The sequence below is a fragment of the Oenanthe melanoleuca genome, chromosome 3 (genome assembly GCF_029582105.1).
Source record: "Oenanthe melanoleuca isolate GR-GAL-2019-014 chromosome 3, OMel1.0, whole genome shotgun sequence".
Lineage (NCBI taxonomy): Eukaryota > Metazoa > Chordata > Aves > Passeriformes > Muscicapidae > Oenanthe > Oenanthe melanoleuca.
Genome location: NC_079336.1, coordinates 32,465,990 through 32,489,422, shown reverse-complemented (window position 1 = coordinate 32,489,422; position 23,433 = coordinate 32,465,990). Strand labels below are relative to the sequence as shown.

General features: G+C 37.1%; 1 protein-coding gene across 2 annotated transcripts in view; it reads left to right on the top strand.

Annotated features, from left to right (window-relative positions):
* ME1 (malic enzyme 1) overlaps positions 1-23,433 on the top strand; it is a 149,240-nt gene that overhangs the window by 14,067 nt on the left and 111,740 nt on the right. For both annotated transcript variants that reach the window (XM_056488511.1, XM_056488512.1), the window contains exon 2: positions 22,056-22,189. In XM_056488511.1, the coding sequence (XP_056344486.1) occupies positions 22,056-22,189 (134 nt within the window). The remainder of the gene's footprint in view (positions 1-22,055; positions 22,190-23,433) is intronic.

Here is a 23,433-nt window from a genome sequence, read left to right as displayed (position 1 = left end):
GTTTAATTTTGGGGAATTTTTTTTGGTGTATGCTTATTGCACTGCAATTGGCCTGTCTCAATGGCACTTTCCAATGCTTTTTCCCAGATTCATGAATTAGTTATTTTCTATTGCTAAAAGCTATGGTGCTTCTTAAAATCTTCCCTTTTTTTCTGTGAAGATTGTGAATGCTGCTTAGTGAAAGAAGGTTGTAATATCACAGGAAATGTGAGAGAAATGTTATTGTAAAACCATCCTGTCAAAGGGTATCTCAGAAGTCCAGCCTCCTACTCAAGGCAGGGTCAGATATGGAGACAGAGCAGGTTGCTTAGGGTTGTATCCTGTCAGGTCATGAAAATATCTAAGATGGAAACTGTACATCTTCTCTGGGCTACCTATGTATGTGTTTGTAGTCAAGAGGAATGTCTTTTTTCATTATATTTAGTCTGAGCTTCTCTTTTATCTTGTGCTTGTTGTCTCTTGTCCTTCTCCTGTCTACTGCTGTAGAAAGACTGGATCTATCTTCTAGATAGCCTCAGCAGAGGTGCTGGAAGGCTGCTGTTAGGTTTCTCTTTTCCAGGCTAAAAAAGCCTAGGTCCCTAGCTGGGGATGTGCTTCAGCCCAAATCATCTTGGTGGTCCTTTACTGAACTTGCTCCAGTTTATCAATGCCTTTCCAATATTAGGGCTCAGAGTTGGACTCAGCAGTCTGAGTGCCAGGTAAGCAGGATGATCATTTCCCTCAGCCCATGTCATACCATACTGCCGCCGATACAGCCCAGGATACTATTGGCTGCCTTTGACTGTACACGCCAGTGGCTCCTGCTCAGTTTACTGTCCACCATGTCCTTTTTGACAGACCTGCTTCTTCCCAGCCAGTCAGTCTGTTGCCAGCCTGAATCATTGCAGCCTGTATTGTTTGCTGTCTGAATTGCATAATTTCCTGCTTGCTTTCTTCTGTTCACTTAGATCTTGAACTCTTCTAGTCCATGGTCATTACACCTAACCGACACCTAAGGCATTGATTATTGTATCCCCATTCAGGTCTTCCTAATTTGTGAAAAGCAATCCAGTTTTGCATCACCCCTGACTAGCTCACCTAGAATCTCATATCATCTCTGAAACTTTCCAGTAATCTTCTGGATTGTTTATATCCTGTCATGTTGTTCTGCTAGCAGAAATGAAGGAGATTAAAGGCTATCATAAGAACAGGGGACTGTGATCTAGAGACTTACCTTGTACGTACTCAAGGAACAAGAGCAGTTTGTCTAAATGTGATTACTATTATTGCTACCTGCTGCAGTCAGAGATTTTCTTTACTTGGCTAAACGTTTATATTCCTCTCATAAAAACAGCAGCAGGAGGAAAGAAGTGTTTGCATACACATAGCCTATGTGCATGACCTCTATGTCAAACTTGCACATTTTGTTGAATAGGAGTCTCTTAGCAATATTGTGCAAGTTTTGGAATACTGTAAGAAAGAAGTTATTGTGTTTCTGGTTCCCCTGCTGCTATTTGTGGAATTTTGAAAGTGTGAATTTTGTGTGTGTGTGTGATTTTGAAATCAGTACTTCTGTAAATGAAATACAGAATTATTAGGGCAGCTGGGGAAATACTTAGGTAAACGTTCATTCTGTTCGTGTAGGTAGCTGTTGTGAGGAAAAGGTCTATCAGAACCCTCTAGTTCTAATTCCATCCTGCTCTTTCTGGCCTGAGAGGAGGCCATCTGGGCCTGTTTCTGAAGGAAAATTGTTCATAGTAATTTGAAGGAATTCTAATAACTACTAAGTGAACAATGCTATTACCATTTAAAGAAATTAATTTCATAGATTGAGAACCTTCTGGCTGGGTGTACAGAGAAACTAAGCTATGATGATTTTATTTCTTTTCTTTTCTGTACCCTAGGTTTTTGTTTTTTTACTCAGCTCATTTAGGTTTTGATGCTTGGAAATTAAACTGCAAGCCCCAGCCCAAGTGTGCTGCAGAGGAGACATAAAGGAAAGGTTTTAAAAGTCTCTGCAAACTGTGTCAAGCTGTCTTCCTCTCCAGTTGAGTGAATTATTAAAGTAGCTACTACCTCTGTTACTAAATAAAATAATACAAAAGCTAGCAATGGCAACTTGAAACTCTCCTGGCTAGCAGCCTACAGATGGGTTGCTGTAGTTAAGAGTTCAAAATGTGGTCTGTCTTGCTGTCATAACTGATTTCACTCACTTGAAAAAGGGGGTAATGGGTCTTGCTAGAATTTCTCTCTGATATTTGGAATCTTTTGTTCTCTTTTTTTCCTGTCTATTTTCAGCTCACAGCTGTTCCCATGCCAGGTACATCTCTTAAAGCTGTTTTACAGCCTTAGGTTTTGCTTGGATTCTCAGTGTTTTCTGGATGCATTAATAGTAGCCTAGAAACTGAGACTCAGAGTCATGGAATAATTTAGGTTGAAAGGGACCCCTGGAGCTTATCTAGTCCAGCTTTTTGCTCAAAGCAGGAACAGCTTCAAAATCTTACAATGTGTGTGAATGTAATGAAACCAGATCAAAAGGAGCCTGGTGGACCTATACCCTAGAGGAAAGAGGGATGCCTGTATTCTTTTACCTTTGAGTTCCTTAAAACGCTTGTCCCATTGCAATGAAAGGTTGCTGACTGTGCTGTCTACTTCAGAGACGTAAAACAATCTTCACAGCATTTACTGGCTAATTGCCCACTTTCCTTGTGGTCTAGACCCTCAAACAGGCTGGAGCTCTACAATCTACAGAAATTTATCTACTAGAGGTTTGCTGACTATGGAATTACAAGAGATATGGGTAAACTGTAAAGTTTGGCTGGCAATAAAGAAGAGATACTGGGGCTGCACTTGACCTAATCAATGATAATAGAGTAGAAATAGCACAAAAAAGGCTTTCATGAGTCAGAATCTCCACTGATCAGCAACTTCTTCAGGGAGAAAGCCAAAATCTGTTGCTGTAGTTCCTCTTGGAGTTGCAGGCTGTTTTTTTCAATTTGCAGTTGTTCTGAGTCATGAGCAATTCTTATGACTGCACAATTCAGAATAATTTAATCATGTTATTCTTGCTTATGTTAACGTGTCAGTGGAAATCTAACAAGTATGTAATGAAAGAATGTGACGTTTTTCTTTATTCTGTTGGAGAGAACCATAACACTTGCTGTAGCCTGTGGTCATATTTGAATAGTTTCCATGCCAATCTCTTACATCTTAATTAAAGTTGTTCTCACATGTATAGATTTGCAAACCGTATGCAAGTAGTAAATGCTGTGGTTTATGGCCTGTATTTTCAATAGCAAATGGCATAGATCTGTATATCAGACACCCACAAAATACAATGTTAAGGACTTTTTAATGAGATTTTGAGGCTTGGAGCTATTAAAAAAATTTTTTTTTTTTGTTTGTTTTCTTTGGTAGGGAGCAGAATATTTGTAATGGTTTTGTTTGGTTTTTTTTTTTTTTTTGGGGGTTTTTGCAGGTTTTTTTTTTGTACTTTTGAGCTAACTGTCATCTGATCCCATGAACTAAAAGCCTGTTTACACCTCAGGCATATTAGATGAACTTCTGGAACCTATATTCTAATTGCTTTTTATCCAAAAAGAATTCACTTCAAGTGCTCCAAGACTGTTCCACAGCATGAGTGAAATATAGTGAGTGGTGACAGCCAGGAAATTTAATTCAAAAGATTGCCTCCAGTTCAAGTAAAATACCTAATATGCATGTACCTAATATGTATCCTTAAGAATTAAGGGATTCAAAGCCTTTAGTTATCAAGGTTTAGGCAATTCTGTAGGCTCCATCATGTCTTAGTGCAGTAAAAATATTTTATGTTTTAAATATACACATTAAATGTTTAAATGTTTTAGATGTATGTTGTGCTTTAAATCCATGCAAGAGAGGACTATAGCCTTTATACAAATTTCACTTTTATCAGACACAATTTATGATGTTGCTGGGGTTCAAGTTAGTGCTGTTATACTGTGATTTGTTTCTGCTTGAGCAACCATCCGTCTCATAACAAGGAAGTGAGACAATTTCACCTGTAATAAGATCAGTGAGATTTGACACGCACCAAAATGCAGGCAGCACTTTGCTGGGAATGTCCTGTCATTTCTCTTTGAAGCTGTCATCTGCCCCAGCTGAGTGAGGTGTTAAAACTGGCAAAGGCAACTAAAATGCTACTGACTTGCTTACTACAGATAGTTGGCTCTAGTTGATGGAAACACGTGAGTTCATAGGATGTAATAATGAAAAAGTGAAAAAATTGACATGTAGACCTGCCTATGTATAATATGCTTTTGCTTTTTTTCACTTATATATAGCAAATATGTTCTCACTTGGGAGCAGTGCTTGCTCTGTATGAATATAAGATAGGGTTTGTGAGTCAGAGTGATGAAAGTATTTCTGCTGTGCTTACTTTAACTGGTGTTCTAAAAATTAGGTGGGGTCCAATGTCCATAGTTACTAGTAACATATGTGTGTAGTGATGTACTGTGATCAAGTGCTTGAATTCCTGCATCTCTTACTACTGCTGGATGGCTATTGCTATCTTCCTGTCTAATGTCTTGATAAAGTACTGTTTCATAGGAGCTATTAGAAAGAATTAAATGGCTAACAACCTTTATGCTGTTAAGCTGGTAGTGCCATGTTATAAAGTCTGTCTTGCTATCTCAGTGCCAATTCAGATACAAACAGTTGCATCTGATCTAGGGCTCGGTGGGTGAGTAAGGCTGGTCTACCATTGCTGACCTGCTGCCAGGATCCTAATCTGTCTGCAGCTCCTCATGCTGGCAGGAACATACAGCATTTAAATTCCCAAACTCTGCTGTTTAAAAAAAAAAAAAAAAAAGTAGGCCCTCCATTAATACATTTTTCTGCATACTCATTCAAGGCACAAACTCCATGAAACAAATTCATAAAGGGATCTTAGAACTTGTTTTATCAAAGTGTGGAGTTGCAGAACAGAATAAAGAACCAGCTTTTTAGGTAAACCATGTCCTGATAGCTTTTAAGACCATCTGTAGGCCAGCTTTCCCATGAATTCTCCTAGTATGGGAAAGAACATAGAACAGTGTTTATATTATTAGTATTGGTGATGTATCCTCTGACTTTTATTTTGGTTCACTCGTGTGTATACTTAGGAAAAAAGTTCCAGAGTTAGAAAGTCCTATATTAAAATGATCACCTGGAAAATTGTTTTTACGTGGTTCTGTAAATATTTCTGATGGTTAGACACTAATCTTTGACAAAATGTAAAGCATCCATTTGTAGGATATGGAGCAGGGTTTTGAAAACCAAGGCAGTATACAGATGGTGTACTTCAGCATTTCTGGACAGAATAAACCAGCCTGAAAGGTTTCCAGAATGTTGTTTTTACTGTCAGAGTAGTTAGGTGTTTTCTTGTATTTCTAGAAGAGAAAGCTGATGAAGTGCATGCAAGAATCACCTCATTCAAGGGGCTGGAACAGGTTGTATAAGTGTGTTCTGCTGGGAAAGTGTCCTGACTGATGTTCCATTTCCCCTTTTCTGCTTCAGAAAATGACGTGTAACATTGTTGTTACTCCCTTTGCTAAGGGAGAGTCGGTGGCACTCTTAATTTCAGACGTGGTATTGCATTAACTAGGATTATATATTAGTTTCCATTTCATTTGGTTGCAAATGCATGACCAGATTGAAGCAGGTTTTTTTGTATGTGTGTGTGTTTAAAGTGTGGTTTGCACAGGCTGTTGAGCAGAAACAAGATACAGACCAAAATTATTTAATCAGACCTATTTTTTTTTAATGGCAGTGATATGAAGAGCTCTTAAGGATTCTCTTGGGGAGGGATGGGCGGTGATTTTTTGGATGGCTGAACAGAGGCTCTGCTGATGCAGCTGTGTTGGTGGAGCCATCTCATGGAGATGGGATGTGTGCCTTGCAGGAGGAAGAGTTTTGTCAGCATAACTTTGCTGCTGTCTTAGACAACAGGAACTGATCTTCCAAAAGCATTCTTCTGTTAGCACATCCAGCAGGGCTGTAGCTCATGTAACTGCTTGGATGGAGTTTGTGATTTCCTCCATGTGATCCAGCCTGGCACAACTGTCTGTGCTGGCTTGATGTGGGCTGGTCCTGTGTTGGACAAGAGCAGACACAGAGCTCTGCCAGATATCTGCAGAGTCTGAGCTGAAGCAACATCCCTGAGAGGCATCTCTCTCTCCCTCTCCCTTCTCCCTTGCTGACACTCCTTGCCATCTGTAGTGTTTAAAAAAAATAGTAGTCTGAATTACTTTTCTGTATGCAGATGAAAATGATCCCTTCTGGAATTTTACCTTAAAATATATTAATCCATTAACAGATACTGTAGGGAATTATTGTTGAACTGTGATAATTGGAGCTGTTTAACAATACAATATTGGTAGGTTTGATAATCCTCTCAGAATCAGTGTACTTTAATGTTTCTTCTGTGTCCACTGGCTTTTTTCTTTTCCTTTCTTTTACTTCCAACTCTTCAAGGCTCAGAATTGATGTAAAAAAAAAATCCCTCCAGCAATGTCCTTTTTTTACAAAGTCAGACTTTAGATTATTTTCCTAACTTGTCAAATAATGTGAGTAAACGCAATATAAGTACGAAGGGAAAAAATTGTCTGTCTCTAATTATCTAACAGCAATGCTGAAACAAAAAAATCCTGTTTGTGCTATAAATATTTCTATGATCTAACTCAGAAGCAATATTAATTATAATTAGGACAATGCAAAGAACATGAGATGTCTTTCAGCCATTAGTAATTTACATTAATTTAAATTAAAGTATGGATAACATAATGTTGTTAATTAGAGAAAATGAGGTTAGATCAATCTTCCCACTTTTCATAGCCCCAGCTGACAGTTTCTTGTGGAAGACCATTAGATGATACTACAAAAATTTGCCTCTAAATGAAAAAGTTTAATTCAAATAAATACAGTAAAGCTGCTAGTAACTATCAGGTATTTATTATGCTTTCTTTTGCAGAGTATTCACCCATTGAACAGAGAAACAAATTAACTGCTGTGTTCTGTCCAGAAAATGCTGAAGTTAGAAGAGGTTTCTTGGAACCTCTTACTCATTTTCTAAAATGAGAATGTGAAAATAAATACTTACAATTATCTTAAAGTATTTCTGCAAATTTTTTTTTTTTTATTTTTTAAGAATTATTGCAAACTTATCCTTTCAATTTCTGAAAATCAGAATTTAGAAACAAAATCCAAATCCAAACACAAACAAGCCCCACAATCCAGAAAACCCTGTCTAGGACCATAGGGGCTGAAGGCCAGCCACACCTAAGGAAGATAAGGAAAGAAAACTTATCTCAGTAATATGTGAAAAGCTTTCAAAGAGAAAGTTAAAATTCACATGGGTATCACAGAAACTATACATGGTTCATTCTGAATTGTACTTGGATGAGAAGAGATTCAGAGCAATGTCGAGAGCTGCTCAGTTCAGACCACTACTTTCATGCTCTACTTATGATTTCTGTTCCATTGGGAAGTAGAGCAAAATTGTTATTTCAGATAATGAAATAATGTGGTTAAAGTATAATGGGCTGAACAATTTAGCATCTGTATGAATAAGCTGTGTAATGAGAGAGACTGCACTATGCAAGCCTGAAGATTGCACATGTTATAAGGCAGGCTGCTTTTTGGAGTGACCTAGAAACAATGGAAAAATGGGCTGACAGCAATGTCATGAATTTAGATAAAGGCAGGATGGAATAGTTAGGATGGAATAACTCTGTGCAAGAGATCAGTCTGGGAAACAAGTGGAAAGAAGGCCTGTAGGAAAAGACCTGGGTGACCTGGTGACACAGTGAAAGGGTCAGAGGCCAGGAAGACAAGTTTGAGTGTTGGAAATTTGAAGGAGTTCTGAGGAAAAATAGAAGGAAAAATTGAGGACAGTCAAGTTCAGTGAGGGGCTGCCTAGAGAAGTGGAATCTCCATCCTTGGAGAGTTAGTACTCACCTGGAGATGACCCTGAGCATCCTGGCCCAGGTGGACCTGCTCTCAGTAAGGCTGGACCAGTGGACCTCCTTAAGGCCTATCCAAGCTGCATGATTCTCTTTTGTGTCATGAACTCTCTGCATATAATGCTTTTGGACTTCATGGATAGCTACATTATAAGCATTTTTTTGTCTTAAAGTTATGTCCAACTGTAACTGTTTCCCTGTATATTTAAAAAGACTTTGTTCAAATTGATTAATAATAGTGATAATCTGACTTCTAGGGAACAATGAATGCTAATTTAAATGGGTAAGGGTGGTTTGGATGGTTAAATATACAATGAGTTATGTAGGACTGTAAAGTATCTGGTTAAAAACAGCATTTCTCTTTTCACTTTGATACAGCCAAAGTGCCAAATATGTGCTGGTTAGGTGCTACTAGAGGAAATTAACCCAAGAAATTATTCTGTTTTTCATTTTTCCACCCAATAGGGACTAGTGTTGTCATCTGTGGTTTTATCTCTCTCATGGATATTCTATCAACTCAAGGCCAACATTTTTTTCTATATCAAATACTTTGGATGTAAAGTTTATAATTGCTTTAATGGGGACTTTAGCTGCCAGGAAAGTATTTAGTGTTGTGTGAGTTCATTACAACCACGAAGTTATAACTACAACAGTTTTTTTGAATGCTCATGTCAAAGGGGGAAACAAGTTTGGGTTTTTTTCAGTTGATATACATCTGTCCCAAAGAACAAGCCTACATAGGACATCTGAATTGCAGCCCCTTGAAACTGTCTGATGTTGACATGACTTTTCTACCTAATTTTGAAGAAAGCTTGGAATGTAATTTAATGGCTTCCTCTCTTTAGAAGAAAAAAAAAAATTAAAAAATCAAAGAATAGAAAGCACTCTATACCTGCTCCCTCTCCAGTGGTAGCTATTTATCAAATATGCTAACCTGAGCAGATATTCTCAATTTCTGGTCAGCTGTTTCAGAGCCCAACATATGGTTGGATTTGTGGAGTGACGATGGAGGAAAAAGAAGACTTATATAATGATGTGTTTTCTTTTACTTGGATTTTATTCAAGCTGCCTGCATTATTATTTATGGATGTTGCCATTCCTTTATTAAATAATCCACCCCTAAAATCAGACCATAGATCTAAAATCAGTACAAATGTTTGGGAAGCTTATGGAAAGCAAAGAGCAGAAAGAAATAAGTGCTGTTTCTTAAACAGAGTAAGAAATGGTGACTTTCATAATATTGTTTTGCATTTGTCCAAAGTAAGTGAAAACATACATAATGGTCTAGATAAGTTTTGTGCTAATAGGTTAGAGAAGGTATGCTGAAATCTCTGGAATTTTATTGCAGACTTCTGCTAATGCTATGTATTTTCACTCAAGGTTTCATCTGAAGCACATAAAGAAGCAAAAAGGTTTTATTTCTGAAGGTTTCTGAATTTCCTGTAATGAAAAATTCCTCTTAGCAGGAGGTGGGTTGACTGGTTTTTGGTTTTGAACCAAAATTTGGTTCATTTCCAATTAGCAGATTTCTTTAACAGTGTAACTGATAGCAAAGAATGAGAAGGCATTCAAACTTGACACAGTTGTTAGTACAAGATCTACTGATCTGCAGAACTACATGAGCCTAGCCAAGAAGTTCTCCTGACCTACTTTTAGGTAACAAACGTGGCTATCACTGACACGTGAGAAATGGCGAATATTAGATACCATAATATCATAGGTAACAACCCAAACCTTTGGGACTTAATTACTTTTTCTTCAATATTGTGTTTTCCTTCTGTTGTTTGTGCCAGAAGATGTTTCTTTGGCGAATTATGTCGCCTATGGAGGAAGCTAACTAGTTTGTCAAGAATATGCCTGTTCATATAACAGGGTGAATGTGGATTCTGTACACATGATTCAGAATTTTCTAATTATCTTTGTTGGAGTTGCTTATGCACCTTTTACAACCTGTGTCCCTACTTTAGAATGTAAAAGGTTAGAAATCTCTAAATGCCTCTCAGTTCATTCTCCCACATGTGGAAGAAATTAAGAGTATGTAGTGGAGGGATTTTTTAGTGTTTTGTGTAGTACTACTAATAATATACTAGTTTAAGCCCTTAAATAAAAGCATTCATTTTACAGAAGACTAGTAAATAGTTCTAGTTCAGTACAGTAATTTAAAGATTCCAGCTTTAAAAACTTGCCAGACAGGGAGATGCTTTCCCCATTGATGTGTTTTGGGTACCTGCTTTGTTTTAGAGACCCTCATATTCCCCTCTAAATTGTGCAATTTGTAATTCCCGCTGAAAGCTGGCAGGGGTTCTGGATTCATCCTTGTGAGCTTCCAGTGGGATAATGCTGCCCACCCCTGCCTGGGAAAAGAAATGTTGCCTTTTGCAGTGTGATTTGAGCTTTCCATCCAGGCATAATTAGGAACAGACAGCAAAGTAAGGTTCTTTGTGTGTGCAGTGTGTGTGAAGCAGATTGCGGCAGTCCAAAGCTCTTCTGGCACAATTACTTGCAGCACCTGTTTTTTCCTTCTTGTATTCATTTGAGCTTCGTTTCTTCAGCCTTCACATTTGCATTCGTGTGTGTTCTTTGATCTTAGTGTGCCTTACACAGGTTGGACTCGCTCTATTTTGTCCATGACTCCTACCTTTGAGTAACTCTTTCAGTTATTCCTTGAAAATAAATCCTGTTACTGTTTCACGTGCTTTGCTGGCTCTTCATTTCCATCTGCTTGGGCATTCTGCTTAACTTTTCCATACCCATTGCTTTCAGCCACATCAGTTTGGCCTGCTTTTCTCTGTTTACTGTCATGCTCTTTCAGCAGCTCCTTATTGTGCCATTCCTCTTCTTTTTTATTCTGGAAAAGTCAGCTACTTGGCCACTGTGAGAGCAGATAAATGTTAACTAATTTGGGTTGGTGTCCCCAGTAAGGCTAGTGATTTTGCAGTACCAAAGCTTGCTCCCTGTGGCAGTGGTTTTCCTATACTATAAGGAAGCCAGTTTTTCTCATGAATCTTGTAAACGAATCCTAAAATTCAGTGTACGTAAATTACATTTCCTACTAGAAAAATAAGCTGTGTTTGGAAAAATCTTGCATGTTATAGCTTAGACATATGGTCTTATTTTGTGTGCCAGTTCTGGTGAAAGAAATCTGTTTCTTTAAAGGATTGCTTTGCTATGCTGAGAGACTTAAAACTGATGCTTCTATACTGCAGCAGAAACTACTTTTGAGACCAGCACTTTTGGGGAAGGAGAGTCTAAGCAGTCCCTCTTGAAACCAGTCATCCTGGTTTGGAAGACTGCCACTCCTGCTTCACACAGCAAGTAACATTACCTTTGCCAAAACAGTTAAGACCAGTGGTTAAATAAAAGATTTTGTTTTGTTGTGAGGCTTGCCATTAAGCTCTCAGTACATAGTCATCAGGAGTGATTGTGAATATCTAAAGACTGCTATGCCTTCATGTGAAATGGTCTGAATAGCATCTGGCAGTGTCACTACAGTGTAAGTAGCCAAGGTACCACAACCACGATGAATTTGGTCTACTTTTCCATTTCAAGTTCCTACCATAAGCTGTATAAAACACCCCAAAGGCAGTTTGGTTGACTAAAGCTAAAAAGCAGATTGTTGTGCTCTTTGAAACACTGTTGGTTCAATTTGTTTTGTCATTTGAGTTCAGAAAATAAGTGTGTGTTTTGTTATGAGTTTTTCAGCCATTTTATTGTTATTCTTTCATCTCTTAGAGAAAAACATGACACCTAGAAACGGAAAACTTTGTGTTAGTGTCAAAATCTGTGTGTGCTGGGTTTTCTTGTTACTGTTTCTTTTCTTCTCTCTATTTTTTGCCCTTGAAGACAGTACAGATCCTTGACATTCTCACGTGGGAATTCCTTTAATAGTGTGCAACAAATGCATTTGAAGAGTATCTACTTACTGTGAGCCTGGAAATAAGATATACTGTCAAATATGTGTAGAAATAGTAAAACTAATAAAACCTGAGTGATGACTATGGCTATATTGCCTGCACTAGATGAACTAATATTTCTCTACCGTGGTTTTCATCAGCTGGTCTTTTAACCACCAGGTATCTGATGACACTAAAATTCATTTAATTAAAGCAGCAAAGAAGTGTCTGCACTTTCCATGTGAAAGAACCAGCACTCTGTCCCCCATTTGTGTAACAATGCACAGAAAGTTGATGTCCTTCATAGGAAACTTCCCCTTGGGTGATCAGAACTGGAAGTGATGCTTGCTCAAGACTTGTGGATTTCAGTGAGGACTTTGTTGGAGAGATTCTTTTTTTCTTAATATAGCCCTTATATCTTTGGGCTTTTTGCATCTTCCAATTTTCTGTAATGCTAATAAGCTATTTGAACTTTAGGAACTAATGAGATATATAAAATTGCTTTTTAAGATAATGGTTTGGTTCTTAGTTTGTTGTTTGGGTGTTGTTTTTTTTTTTTTTTTTTTTGGTTGGGGTTTTTTGTGAATTTTTCTCTATTTAATTTTACTTTTCATATTGCTTTAGACTCGAATTTCTGTGTGTGGCACAGTTGGATAAAAGGGCAACTAATCCTTGGTTTGCTTTGAAAATGGTAGCAACTTGAAATGAATCAGGCCTCCTGGGAGGGGATTCTTGTCATTTTTTCACCTTTGCCAATTTTCTTTCAGGTAGAGCTCTTGTGTGTCTGATAGCAAATTCAGATGGTTCTATATTGGCTGTTTTCCTTAATGACCACTCAGATTTTATTTCCATAATGCTCACTTTCCGTCAGACTACTGTTTGCTTTGAGTCAAGCTCTTTTGGAGAACAGTCAAATAAAAAGAAAAGTGATATACCCCATTTTATCACAACTTTTTCAATGTTTTTTTTTTTTTCAGTCTAATCTTTTCTATGCAAGCAGATACTATTGATATGCAGGTTGTGTCTTGGCAAAAGCAGAGCTGTATGAATGCAGCTGGTACAGCAGCTTTAAATGGAATTGCTCTGCCATTATTAGGTATCCTCCTTCAATCGACTACCTTTTTGCATACTCTGGGAAGGCTTTGCATCACTTTGCTGTGTCTGTATAACTGGTTAATTAACAGTTTTAGAAAATAAAGTTTTACAAAATCAGAGCTCACACTAAAGTTTTAGACTGGTTGTATCTTATTTTCCCTGTTGAGTTTTAAAGAGTTTGCCTTCCCAATCCATCTGGCCCTTCACTGAATTTTCCTCCTGCCTTAATCTAAAGGGATAGAACCAAACAAAATTGTAGTCATGTTTAGGTAAGATTATGATTTTCAGGAGGGTGTATGATGTATGACAATGTGCACTCTTCTATCCCATAGCTGTTATTTCAGATGCTGTAATAGTCTCAGCCTGTGGTTCTAGTAATGACTGTGGCTACTTATGACTACTCTGAGTGTTTAAGAATTCAAAATGGAAAAATAATAAGTCTACTCAAAGTGTTTATGTGGCAAATGTTTTATCACTTTGTTCATGATAACACAAATTTTCAGCGACGTCTTAGCAAGAAGGAAAATGCTTTTACTTACAAGAGAATGTTGCAATTAGGATGCTCATGGTTACAGTGAAAGTTGAATGACTGTCTACCTGGTGGATAGCAATTAAGGCTGTGCTTATAGATCAGGTATATTCAGGGTGTAAATTTTGTAGGTGGCTTTCTACTTTAGAGTACTGCCCAGTTCTGAGAAATAAATGTTAAGATTGGGCATAATGAGCTCCCAAAACCCAAAAAGGATTTGGGTAGATAGGCTTTTTTCATGTATACATGTACTACTACCCCTCAGACTGAGATGATTAAAGGAAAGTAAGTTTCCATCTGGAGTATGGGAAATACTCGATAGGTATGCAATATATGCAATAAGTGTGTTTGACAGAAAGGCATATAGATCATATTACCAGGCTGTGGCAATAGAAATACTAAAACGATAGGGTTACCTATGACAATGGAAAGTATTCATCTCATTTGTTTTGTCTGAAATAGTTCAGTATAATCCTAAAAAAAGAGAAAGGGGTACCACCTAGGGTTCTATTCAGACTTTCCTCAGCCTGTGGAGGGTGCCCAGAGGGCTCATTTTGAGTAGATACATCACTTTAGCCACAATAAAACAGCACGCTACCTATAAGTAGCATGATAATCTGTGCCTGGTGTCACTCCACACGACAGTGCCATCTGCTCTCAGGTCACACCTTTGTAGTTGACCAGGCTGGCCAGTGCCCTTGTCACTACTTGGGACAGTAGGGACAATGTGTACCATTGTAGTAGTAGAAGCAAAGACCACGACATTGAGATTGTTCTCTACATAGCTCTGTGTTACAGTATTTAAAATATTTTTTTCTTAACTGTTTATCATGCCAGTAAAATGAAATTAGTTGCTTTGTCCTGTCAGAAGCCCAGAATACAGTAGTTGGTAATCTGTTTAGTCTCTGAAAGGCAGCAGTAAAATCTGTTAAGCATATCAGGTTTATCAATCCCCTCAGGATTTCAGGGCTTACTAACCTGTATTTGGTTAAGTACTTATTTCAGACAGATGGAATTTTTGGCAGTTACTGAAATTCCTCTCCTACTTACATGGAAATCGTGCCTGACTCTCAAATAACACCTGATTTTGCAAATGTAAATATTATATATTGAAGACTGTAGGCCTGGCGACTGTGCTTTATTTTTGAAATTGTTACAGTTAGAGAGCTATTATTTAGTGCTTTCTTTGGAATAATTCTGATTAACAATGTATTTTATGTCAGCTGATATTATTTTCACTGAAATTCCCTTAATAAATAGGGTTTCCATGTCAGTTATTTTACTGATAGCATTGCAGGCATCCTTGGATTAGAGTTAGATGTCAGAGATGTAGGGTACTGACTAATAGGATATACTACACAAGTAAATTGTCATTTTAAGTAGAATTTCAGATATGATCTAGTAAAACCTATTTTTTTTGTATTTTTACATATTTATTTTTTAAAAACAACCATCATTAAAATTATAATTTAATATGCTATTATTTTATAAATTTAATATCTAAATCGCATTGATATGTCTCTAGAAGACAAACAGTATTGACAAAGGTGGTAATGGACAAAATTATTTTTCTTACCATGATTCATTCAGAGGACTAGAGCTCTGAAGAGGATTACAACCAGTGTTTTTAATCTATAGCATAAGTGAGCTGTATTGAAAATTAAAATCAGTCATAAGAACACGCTCAGCAAGTTTGTAAGTGATGTGGTTAACTGCTTTTGTCTCTGGTTCCCATAGCCAGAACTTTCCCAAGTAGCAATCTTTGAGGGTCAGTACATCCCAAAGGAGTTCTAAAAGAATAAAAATGTCTCAAATATCCAGGGACAAAAAAAAGCCCAACTCCCTCCATATGAATATTTGTTCAGCTTCTCTAGCTCTATAGTTTAAACTGTGTTTTAGGCTGCTGTTAGGTCTTGTCTGGTAGGGGCAACCAAGAGAGCCAAGACAGGTCCACTGATGGGATACCTCTGCTAGGGAATTGAGTCAGGGGACACACAGACCACAGCTGATACTTGTTATTAATTTAGCTGCTCTTACAGACAGAGTGTGGCTGTTAATGAAAGATAACCATGCCCAGTGATGCAGCTCCCAGTTTGTTCATGCCCATGTTTGTTGTAGCTCCCAGGTGAGAGCAGCAATAGGGAGACAGCCAGATTTTGAGACAGCCAGCTCTGATTTAAAAGTGTACAAATGCAGCTCTGGCAGTTTTTCTGGTTGCTTTGGGATTAAATATCCATGTAACAATATTAATAAATTAGAGCAATACTATTTTTCAATGGGACATTTGGATTGAGGAGTCAGAAGGATATTAGAGGCTTGATATAGCATAGCAGCCACATATAGGCAATAAGTGCCCCCAAGATACAGAGAAGTGCTGTGTCTGGCTGTTGTCTGGTGCTTGGATAGCCTGCAATGCAGTGGATTTATAGTTGATACTATTGCCATAATGAGCAATGTTGTTTGTTCCAATACCTTCAAGCTTCCCAGTTGTCAGTAAGTGCTTATGTGTGCAAATCTGAATTTGGTCTATAGTCAGTATAGTAACTGGAGCAATTTGGATTAGTGAATGCAAGTGAGCTTCAACTTTATCCTATAATTACCATGGATGGGTAAGTGCCTATATTGCATATGAATAGCTAAATTCAGAATCTTAACTAGACCTGAGCCATCATCCTACATTAAAACACCACATGCAATGTATTTTCATATATTATTATCCCGGTGACTTCTTTTACTATTTATTTGTTACTGTCTGCTGTTTGTGTAATGCAGTCTTCTCAAAATTAGGGTGAGGGGATATTATACAATGCAAAAATATTTTACTCTGTATGTGTATAATAAAACACAAAAATAGAAATAGCTTCTTAAAATTGGTTTGCTTGCTTACATTCAGATAGTTGTTTATCTTAGCTTAAAGGATTGCTAAAATAAGAATGCTGTGATGTGTCATTTCTAATGTGCTGGTCTGAATCATGCTTGTGTGCAATCACTGTATCAGCTCACAGCACGGCTGCCAAGCTGCCCACACATTCCCATGATGAATTTGCCAAGAGAAGTCTGATCTCCTTCAGGCCATCTACATTTGTTTTGATTCATAAGTCCATGGGTGTGTGTATTAGCTACTGTATTTATCTGGGCTTTATTTGTTAGAAGCTGGTTTTGACTTTTGTTTCAGTTTCCCCTGTTGACTTGACTTTTTAAGTTTGCTTTTGAAAATCCTATGGACTTAGAATTGAGCTATGAGTGGGCTTCAGGTCACTTGGTGTTCCTGGGAAAAAAATTGGTGTATTCAACACTGCAGCAGATCCACAGCAACTGTAGAAAACAGCTCTGAAATATAAATGCCAAATGTCGCAATATAGTTTTCAACTTAAAGTGCTTGTTAAAAAGTTGTGTTTAAAGAAAGTGCATAAAACCTGTGCCTTTTGGCATTTTATAGTTGAAACTAAGACAATTTCTTCTTTTCTTGTATATTAAGAGCTGTTCCCATAAGCTCTTGTATTTTTTTAATTTACTTTTGTCATGCTTTACTGTCTCACAAGTCCTGATGGATGCCTGTGCATGAGGGCTTATCAAAAAGAGTACAAGTGCTGTATCTAAGTTGGGTTCTGCTGTTTACACTTCACCATCCTCCTCTAGCTTTCTCCTTTCTTGTCTTAACCAGGGTAGATGCCTGTCTGTGTCTGGCTTTTCAAACTCCAATGAAGGCACTTAGTTAGCAGGACTCGTTCCTATTTCAGGGATCTCAGCTGTAGGCTGAGTTCTGTACAAGATCTGTATGCTAGGTACTGTTGAAAGACAAGAAAACCACAGTTTCTCTTCAAGAGAACCTACTGGACAGTTAAGCACTAGTTAGTATACTGCTTTTTAAACCTTAATCTGAGATGTATAATCCAGAGCTAACCAATATGCCTCATAAAATACCTGATAGAGAATTGGAGCATAGTTTTGGGGGAAAATGAATTTTTTGGAAGATAGAAGGTCTGTCACACAGTGACTTTTCTACTTGCAGTCTAATAATGCCTTAAAAAATGTGTGCATTATAAATGGGTATCAGTGTTCTTTGCTTATGAAAGCAAAGTTGTCCTCTGTATGTGTTGCCAGAGGATTGCAACAGGAAATTTGTATTTTCATATTCAGTTTTTGTTTCTTAACTCTATGCTATTCATCTTTGAACTGTGGCAACTTTCTGCTGTTAGGCATATTTTTTTCTTCTTATCAGTTTGTATTTGTCATCTTTTTCCCTAGCCTTCATAAACACCATTTGAAAGGATATATTTTTTCTCAAAAATTTTAATAATCCAGATTTTTTTAAAAAATTGTAACTAGATTCAGCTATTCAAACACTTCTTTTTATGTAGGCTTTGCAGCAAATATTCTTAAGAAGAAATACAAACCTTTAAGTTAATGCAAATTGGCATTTTGCAGAAATATTTTTTTCTTCAGGCCAAAAGAAACTGCTTTAACAGAAAACTGTGAATTTTTCACTATTAAAAAAATTAGTCATTTTCCTTACCTATTGGGATACTTACTGTGACTGGTGTGGCCTAAGGCACTGGTTGCAGAAGAGATGTTCACCCAAATAGCTGCCTCTGCTTATAATATTTTTTGGCAGCCATGACAAGTATGGGCAGAGAAAATAGAGGAAACATCTTTAGCCATATGTACTGCTTCAACACCGATTTCTTGCCATGAACCACATTTGTTTTCAGCAGAATAAGTTCATTATGTAGTGTTGTGCTCAGATTAGTTATTCTAAGTATTTCCTGGAGTATTCTGCCTTGAACTGAGTGTTTGAGTATTAAAAGTATTTTTCTGGTTTCTCTGAAGTCATGCTTGGAGAATGAAAATGAAAAAGAGAGGAAATGCTTGTTAAACTTTCTTATTGCGTGTTTGTAAGGTGACTTTTTTTAAAAAACGCAAATTATATAAAATAGCTCAAAGGGATTTGCAGATCATTAAACTCTTAAATGTAGCTTAAAATGCTTGAAAACTCATGTGTTCTATAATTTTATAGAGATTTTATAAAAAATTCTTTAAACATGTAAAATTTTGCAGTTGTGTTTTTGGTGGTGTTTATTTGATTGTTTTAATATTGTAATCCAAAAGGAGTTTGACATTAGGTGCTGAAACTGTTGTCATGTAGCTCATACCTAGCAAGACTATGCATGCATTTTTTCGCTTCCTCAGCTAAAGAAGTTTTCCTTAAAATAAATTAATTTTGACTTGAATTCCTCCCTAGCAGTACTAGCATAGTATGAAACCCAACATTGCTGAAGGCTAAAGCTTGACCAGCAAAAGAATTGCCTGCAAACAGTCATGCATACCAAAGATCCTGGTTTCCTAAGGGCTGTAGTTGAATTTCTTCTGTAGACAGTCTTGTACATGAAGTGGTGTGAGTAGCATAGTATGATGTGTGACTTGCAACTAGTAGTGATGCCACTGATTTTTCATTTGGGACCTATTGGGGAAAAAACTCTTCCCTGGTAATTGGAGCATGTTTGCTGTCTTTCAGCCAAAAGCATTCATCTTGTTTGTGTGCCCTTTCTTCGTTCGTTTGTTTTTAAGAATAGAATCATGGAGTTCTGTAGTCCATTGGTTAAAAAAATTGGTTCAGATCTTGAGCAGACAAGCATTGGAGGCAGCTGTGGGGTTTTCTCAGAGCTTTGTCTGGCAGAGCACTCCCTGGCTCATCCTCAGGGATGCCAGCTGCTGCGGTGGGAGCCTGCAAGGAGTGGCGAGGTGCCAGCTCTCCTCTTTCCGGCCATGGCAGCAGATGTTGGGGATATCTGAGTCCCTCAGACTTGTGTGCTTTTTACACAATATTGTTGAAATTTGTTCACTGCACTTTTGTGATTTAGATATGCAGAATGAATTTTTTAACAGATTTTTTTTACTTTTTGATGGACTCTAAGACAGTGATAAGCCTACTTGTCCATTGCCAAAATACTCTATAGACTAATTTTCCTCTAGAAGTATGTTAGACCAGCAATTAAAAGATTTATTTCTAGTAGAATAGATGTTACCTCTAGATATACATCCTTACTATGCCTTTTCACCTTTCTCCTCATTTCTTCCTTCCCTCTTCCTGGATACAGGAGGCTCAAATATACATGCAATACTTGAGCTTGAGTACTGATGTTGGTGGTTGTCTCCTGAACCCCTGAAGTGCTAAGAGCCTTGATTCTTTTCCTTTCAGAAACTGATGGAGGAGTCACTGAGAGAGAGAACCTTGGCTGTGGACATGGTTTCCTCTTCTAAGCCAGCCTTGTTCTACATGCTGTTAGGCTAATACTTTTGTGTCACACCTGCAGTGAGGCCAACAGTAGGAAATGAACTTTTCTTCTAAATGAGTTGGAGTTTTTAAAAATGAATGTTTTGATCTACTTGAACAAAAGATGGCTAGATCTTGGGAGAAATTGGAGAAGGACCCCTGCAGTGAATACTGGCTCCCCTTTAGTGAAGCTGAATCTCATTAGTGCATGGACAGGGTGCACGTATTACTGTAGTACAGTCTCTTTTTCTAGAGAGTTTTATATAAACCTAGCAGTTATATGAGCTGCAAGTATTCTATCTGAAGAAAAACTGTGTCAGGGCAATCTAGTTTGTGTTAAGAGAGAACTTGTTTCTGTTCACTGTGGACAGAGGTTGAGATGGTTCTTGAAGTATTTTGAATGTGCTTTCTGTCTTTTCAAGCACTGCTTGAAAATTGAGTTGAAATACAATGCAAAAAGCTGTCTGATACAAGATGATGCCATGCTGTTTATTCTGTTTTGTGGTTTTTCAGTACTGCAACTGAAAAAGGGTATTGATATATGTGTAACTGCACTAGAACAATACTGTAGATGAGGAGTTTTGGGGGATTAGAGATTATGAGCAGAGGACAGCTAGTTAAGAGTGGAGTTGATAAATTCATGGACATTAAATAATGAAAGAATACTGAATGATGTGCAGCAATAGAAGTCACTGCTACAATTACAAAACTTCACAACATTACAAATGGAGAGACAAATTCAGAATTAAATGTATTTGCAATGAATTAAATTTCTTGAAAACTCTGAGAGCTTTTCTGTGTACAGCTGAGAATCTGAAAGGGTCTTTATGCCTAAAGAGTGATAAAATATGTAAACCGAAACAACTCTTGAAGAATTGCAAACTCTTAACTGGGAGGGTTGATAATAAGTATACTTTTCATCTCTGTGATGTATATGATGCATAAAGCAGTGAATAAGTCAAAACTACTTAGGCAGAGATTACTATTAATGGTTGTGGTCTCTTGCCCTTATGCTGCTTTTAGACTGTCATAGTGTTATTCTTCTTTAAAATTTTATTTGCAATGCAAGCTACAGAATAAAAATATCCACATCTTATTATAATAGTTTGGATGCTAGATGATGGAAGTCTGTCCCATCCAGGTGTACACAATGTGCCTCTCTGGAAGGGAAAGGAGTGTGTGAACCAAGCTGGACCTAGAGCCCTCTCTGCTGGATGGCTGGGAAACAACACTTCAAACAGGAAAAAATTAGAATTTTTATGTAGAAAAGAAAATCTGAGGCTAGTGCAAGAAATCTAGATGTAAACCATAAATCCTACATAGTTGAAATATTCTTTGTTAGAAGCAGATGGAATAGGATACAAATATTCCATAAAATGGCCTTCTCTTATTAAATGATCAGGTGATATATTTTAATGATAATACTTCTGAGCAAATTCGGGATGTGAGGGGCTAAGGGGCAAAGAAAAGCTTTAACGTTTCATCTTAGAAATTTTGAAGAATTCATAATATCTATGACAAAGAGGAATATTCAAGTAAAGGATTTTCTAACCTTATAAATCCTAGGGAGAGTAGATGGGTGTTTTGTTAGTAATGAACCAAAGAAATTAACACTTACTATAAAGCTGTTGTAATACACGGAAAATACACCATTCCAAGATGAAGTACTTTTCTAAAAAGGCATTTGGAATATGTAACACATGTGTTTGTTTTAAAATAAAATATATTTTCCAGTGAGAGGGGAAACCTTATTATAGGAATTAAAGTCCATTTTTTTTCCTAAAGTAAAGCCAAACACAGACATTCAGAAATCTTTTTCATTCCATTTGATTAATGGAAAAAGGGGAAAGGAGAATTGCAGAGAATAACTGGATTGTTACCTTACTACCAGTACTAGAACATCCATTAAAACTATGTTGATCCCTGAAGTCCAGTCACTTAGAACTCATACTGAAGTGTGCATGAGCACATATGGGTTTTTTAAGCCCAAAAAAGTCTAGTGGAGATGCGGGATCAACATTGAATAAACTTGTGAGAAGTGTTGACTCTTCCTTCTTCCATGATTTTTCAAGATGAGAAATATTGTGGAATACATATTGAATAAAGATATGTATTCATGGCATATCTGATCACAGGAGGTTCATTAGGGAAAATATTGCAGCATTTGTGTATGCATTTGGAAACCTCTGATCTCGAATGGGAGAACTACAGCAAAACAGTTACTGCTGCAGAAGCTTTCTTAAATTTTTTCTCTTGTGTTCTGTACATCTATGCATGTTCAGGTTTTTTTATTTTTGTTTTCTCAGGGCATGGCTTTTACCTTGGAGGAGAGGCAACAATTGAATATTCATGGATTATTGCCACCTTGCTTTCTTGGTCAAGATGCTCAGGTTTATACAATTCTTAAGAATTTTGAAAGGCTGACATGTGACCTAGACAGGTAAAGTATGACTTTGAAACTTTATCCTACTCACCAATTTACAAGTCATTTACTTTTTTTTGTATGGTAGTACAGATGAAATTTTGGGATATTTTTCCAGTTTGTGGTTGTTGATCATTGGCAGTTGTTAAGCTAAATACCTATTTTTGCTGGAAGCTTTCTTCAAAAAATCAACTTGTACTTTAAAATTGTAATCTTCCAGAGCTGTTCACATGAATTTTCTTTGAAAACCAAATGATATAAAGGTCACCAGAAGCAAATGAACTCATGTGAAACTAAGTCAGTAATGACTTTACATGCATATAGATACATATACATTAAAACATTTGCCACAACTTTTGTTTCTTATGGAATCAGAATAGGATGAGGACAGCTTTTCTTGCAAGTGAAGAGCTTGCAATTGTGGTATCTTTTGTAGGTTAGCTATTCTCCAGTGCTCTCAGGAAGGCCATTATCTGTTGTTGTAGGGTAGTAGCTTCCCAGGCCAGAATGTTTTTTTAATCTGAGTGCTTGCATACAGCAAAGTCTAAAATTTCATGAAGCCCCTTGATTCAACTATTGATGTTACCTTAGGAGAAAACTTTCTCTGTCCCCATCTCCTCCTTAATTCTGCCTTGAGGTAGTCCCTTCATGATACAGCTCGTTGTTTCATGGGTTTCAGGATATTTAAGCATGTTCCAACTGTTTGTTTCAGCTTGAATTGCTGGAATTTCTCTTCACCTATAACTTAAAAACCAGAAATGAAAAGGTCTTTACCCCAATGTTGTATGTGCTTCTTAACTAGGAAAAAATTTTGCTCTTACTTCAGGTCATAGCAGAAAAACATTCCTGCTTCTCAAAACGTCACAGAATGTCACAGGTCTAGCTACTCAACAGTCAAAAGAAGCCTAGCAGTGTTTCCAAATCTTAATTATTTTTTTTTTAGCAAAAAAATTGTGGATATTCAAGTGGCTTTTTGCCAAAATGAAAAATTTCTTCTGGAAAGTAGGAATGAATTAATCTAATTCTAAATGACAGAGTATTAAAACTTTGAATGACATGCCTTTTGAACTGCAATAAAACACTGAAGTTTTTATTGCAGTGGGAATAATGAAATAAAAATAACTGTCTCCAAGTATTAAGGAAATACTTTGCAGCTATCTTTATGATGTCAAAAAAAAAGGAAAGAGAAATCTGTCTGTCTTGGGGGTGGGGAAGGAAATATTTTTTCAAGTATAACTAATCCATGTATGATAGACAGAAAT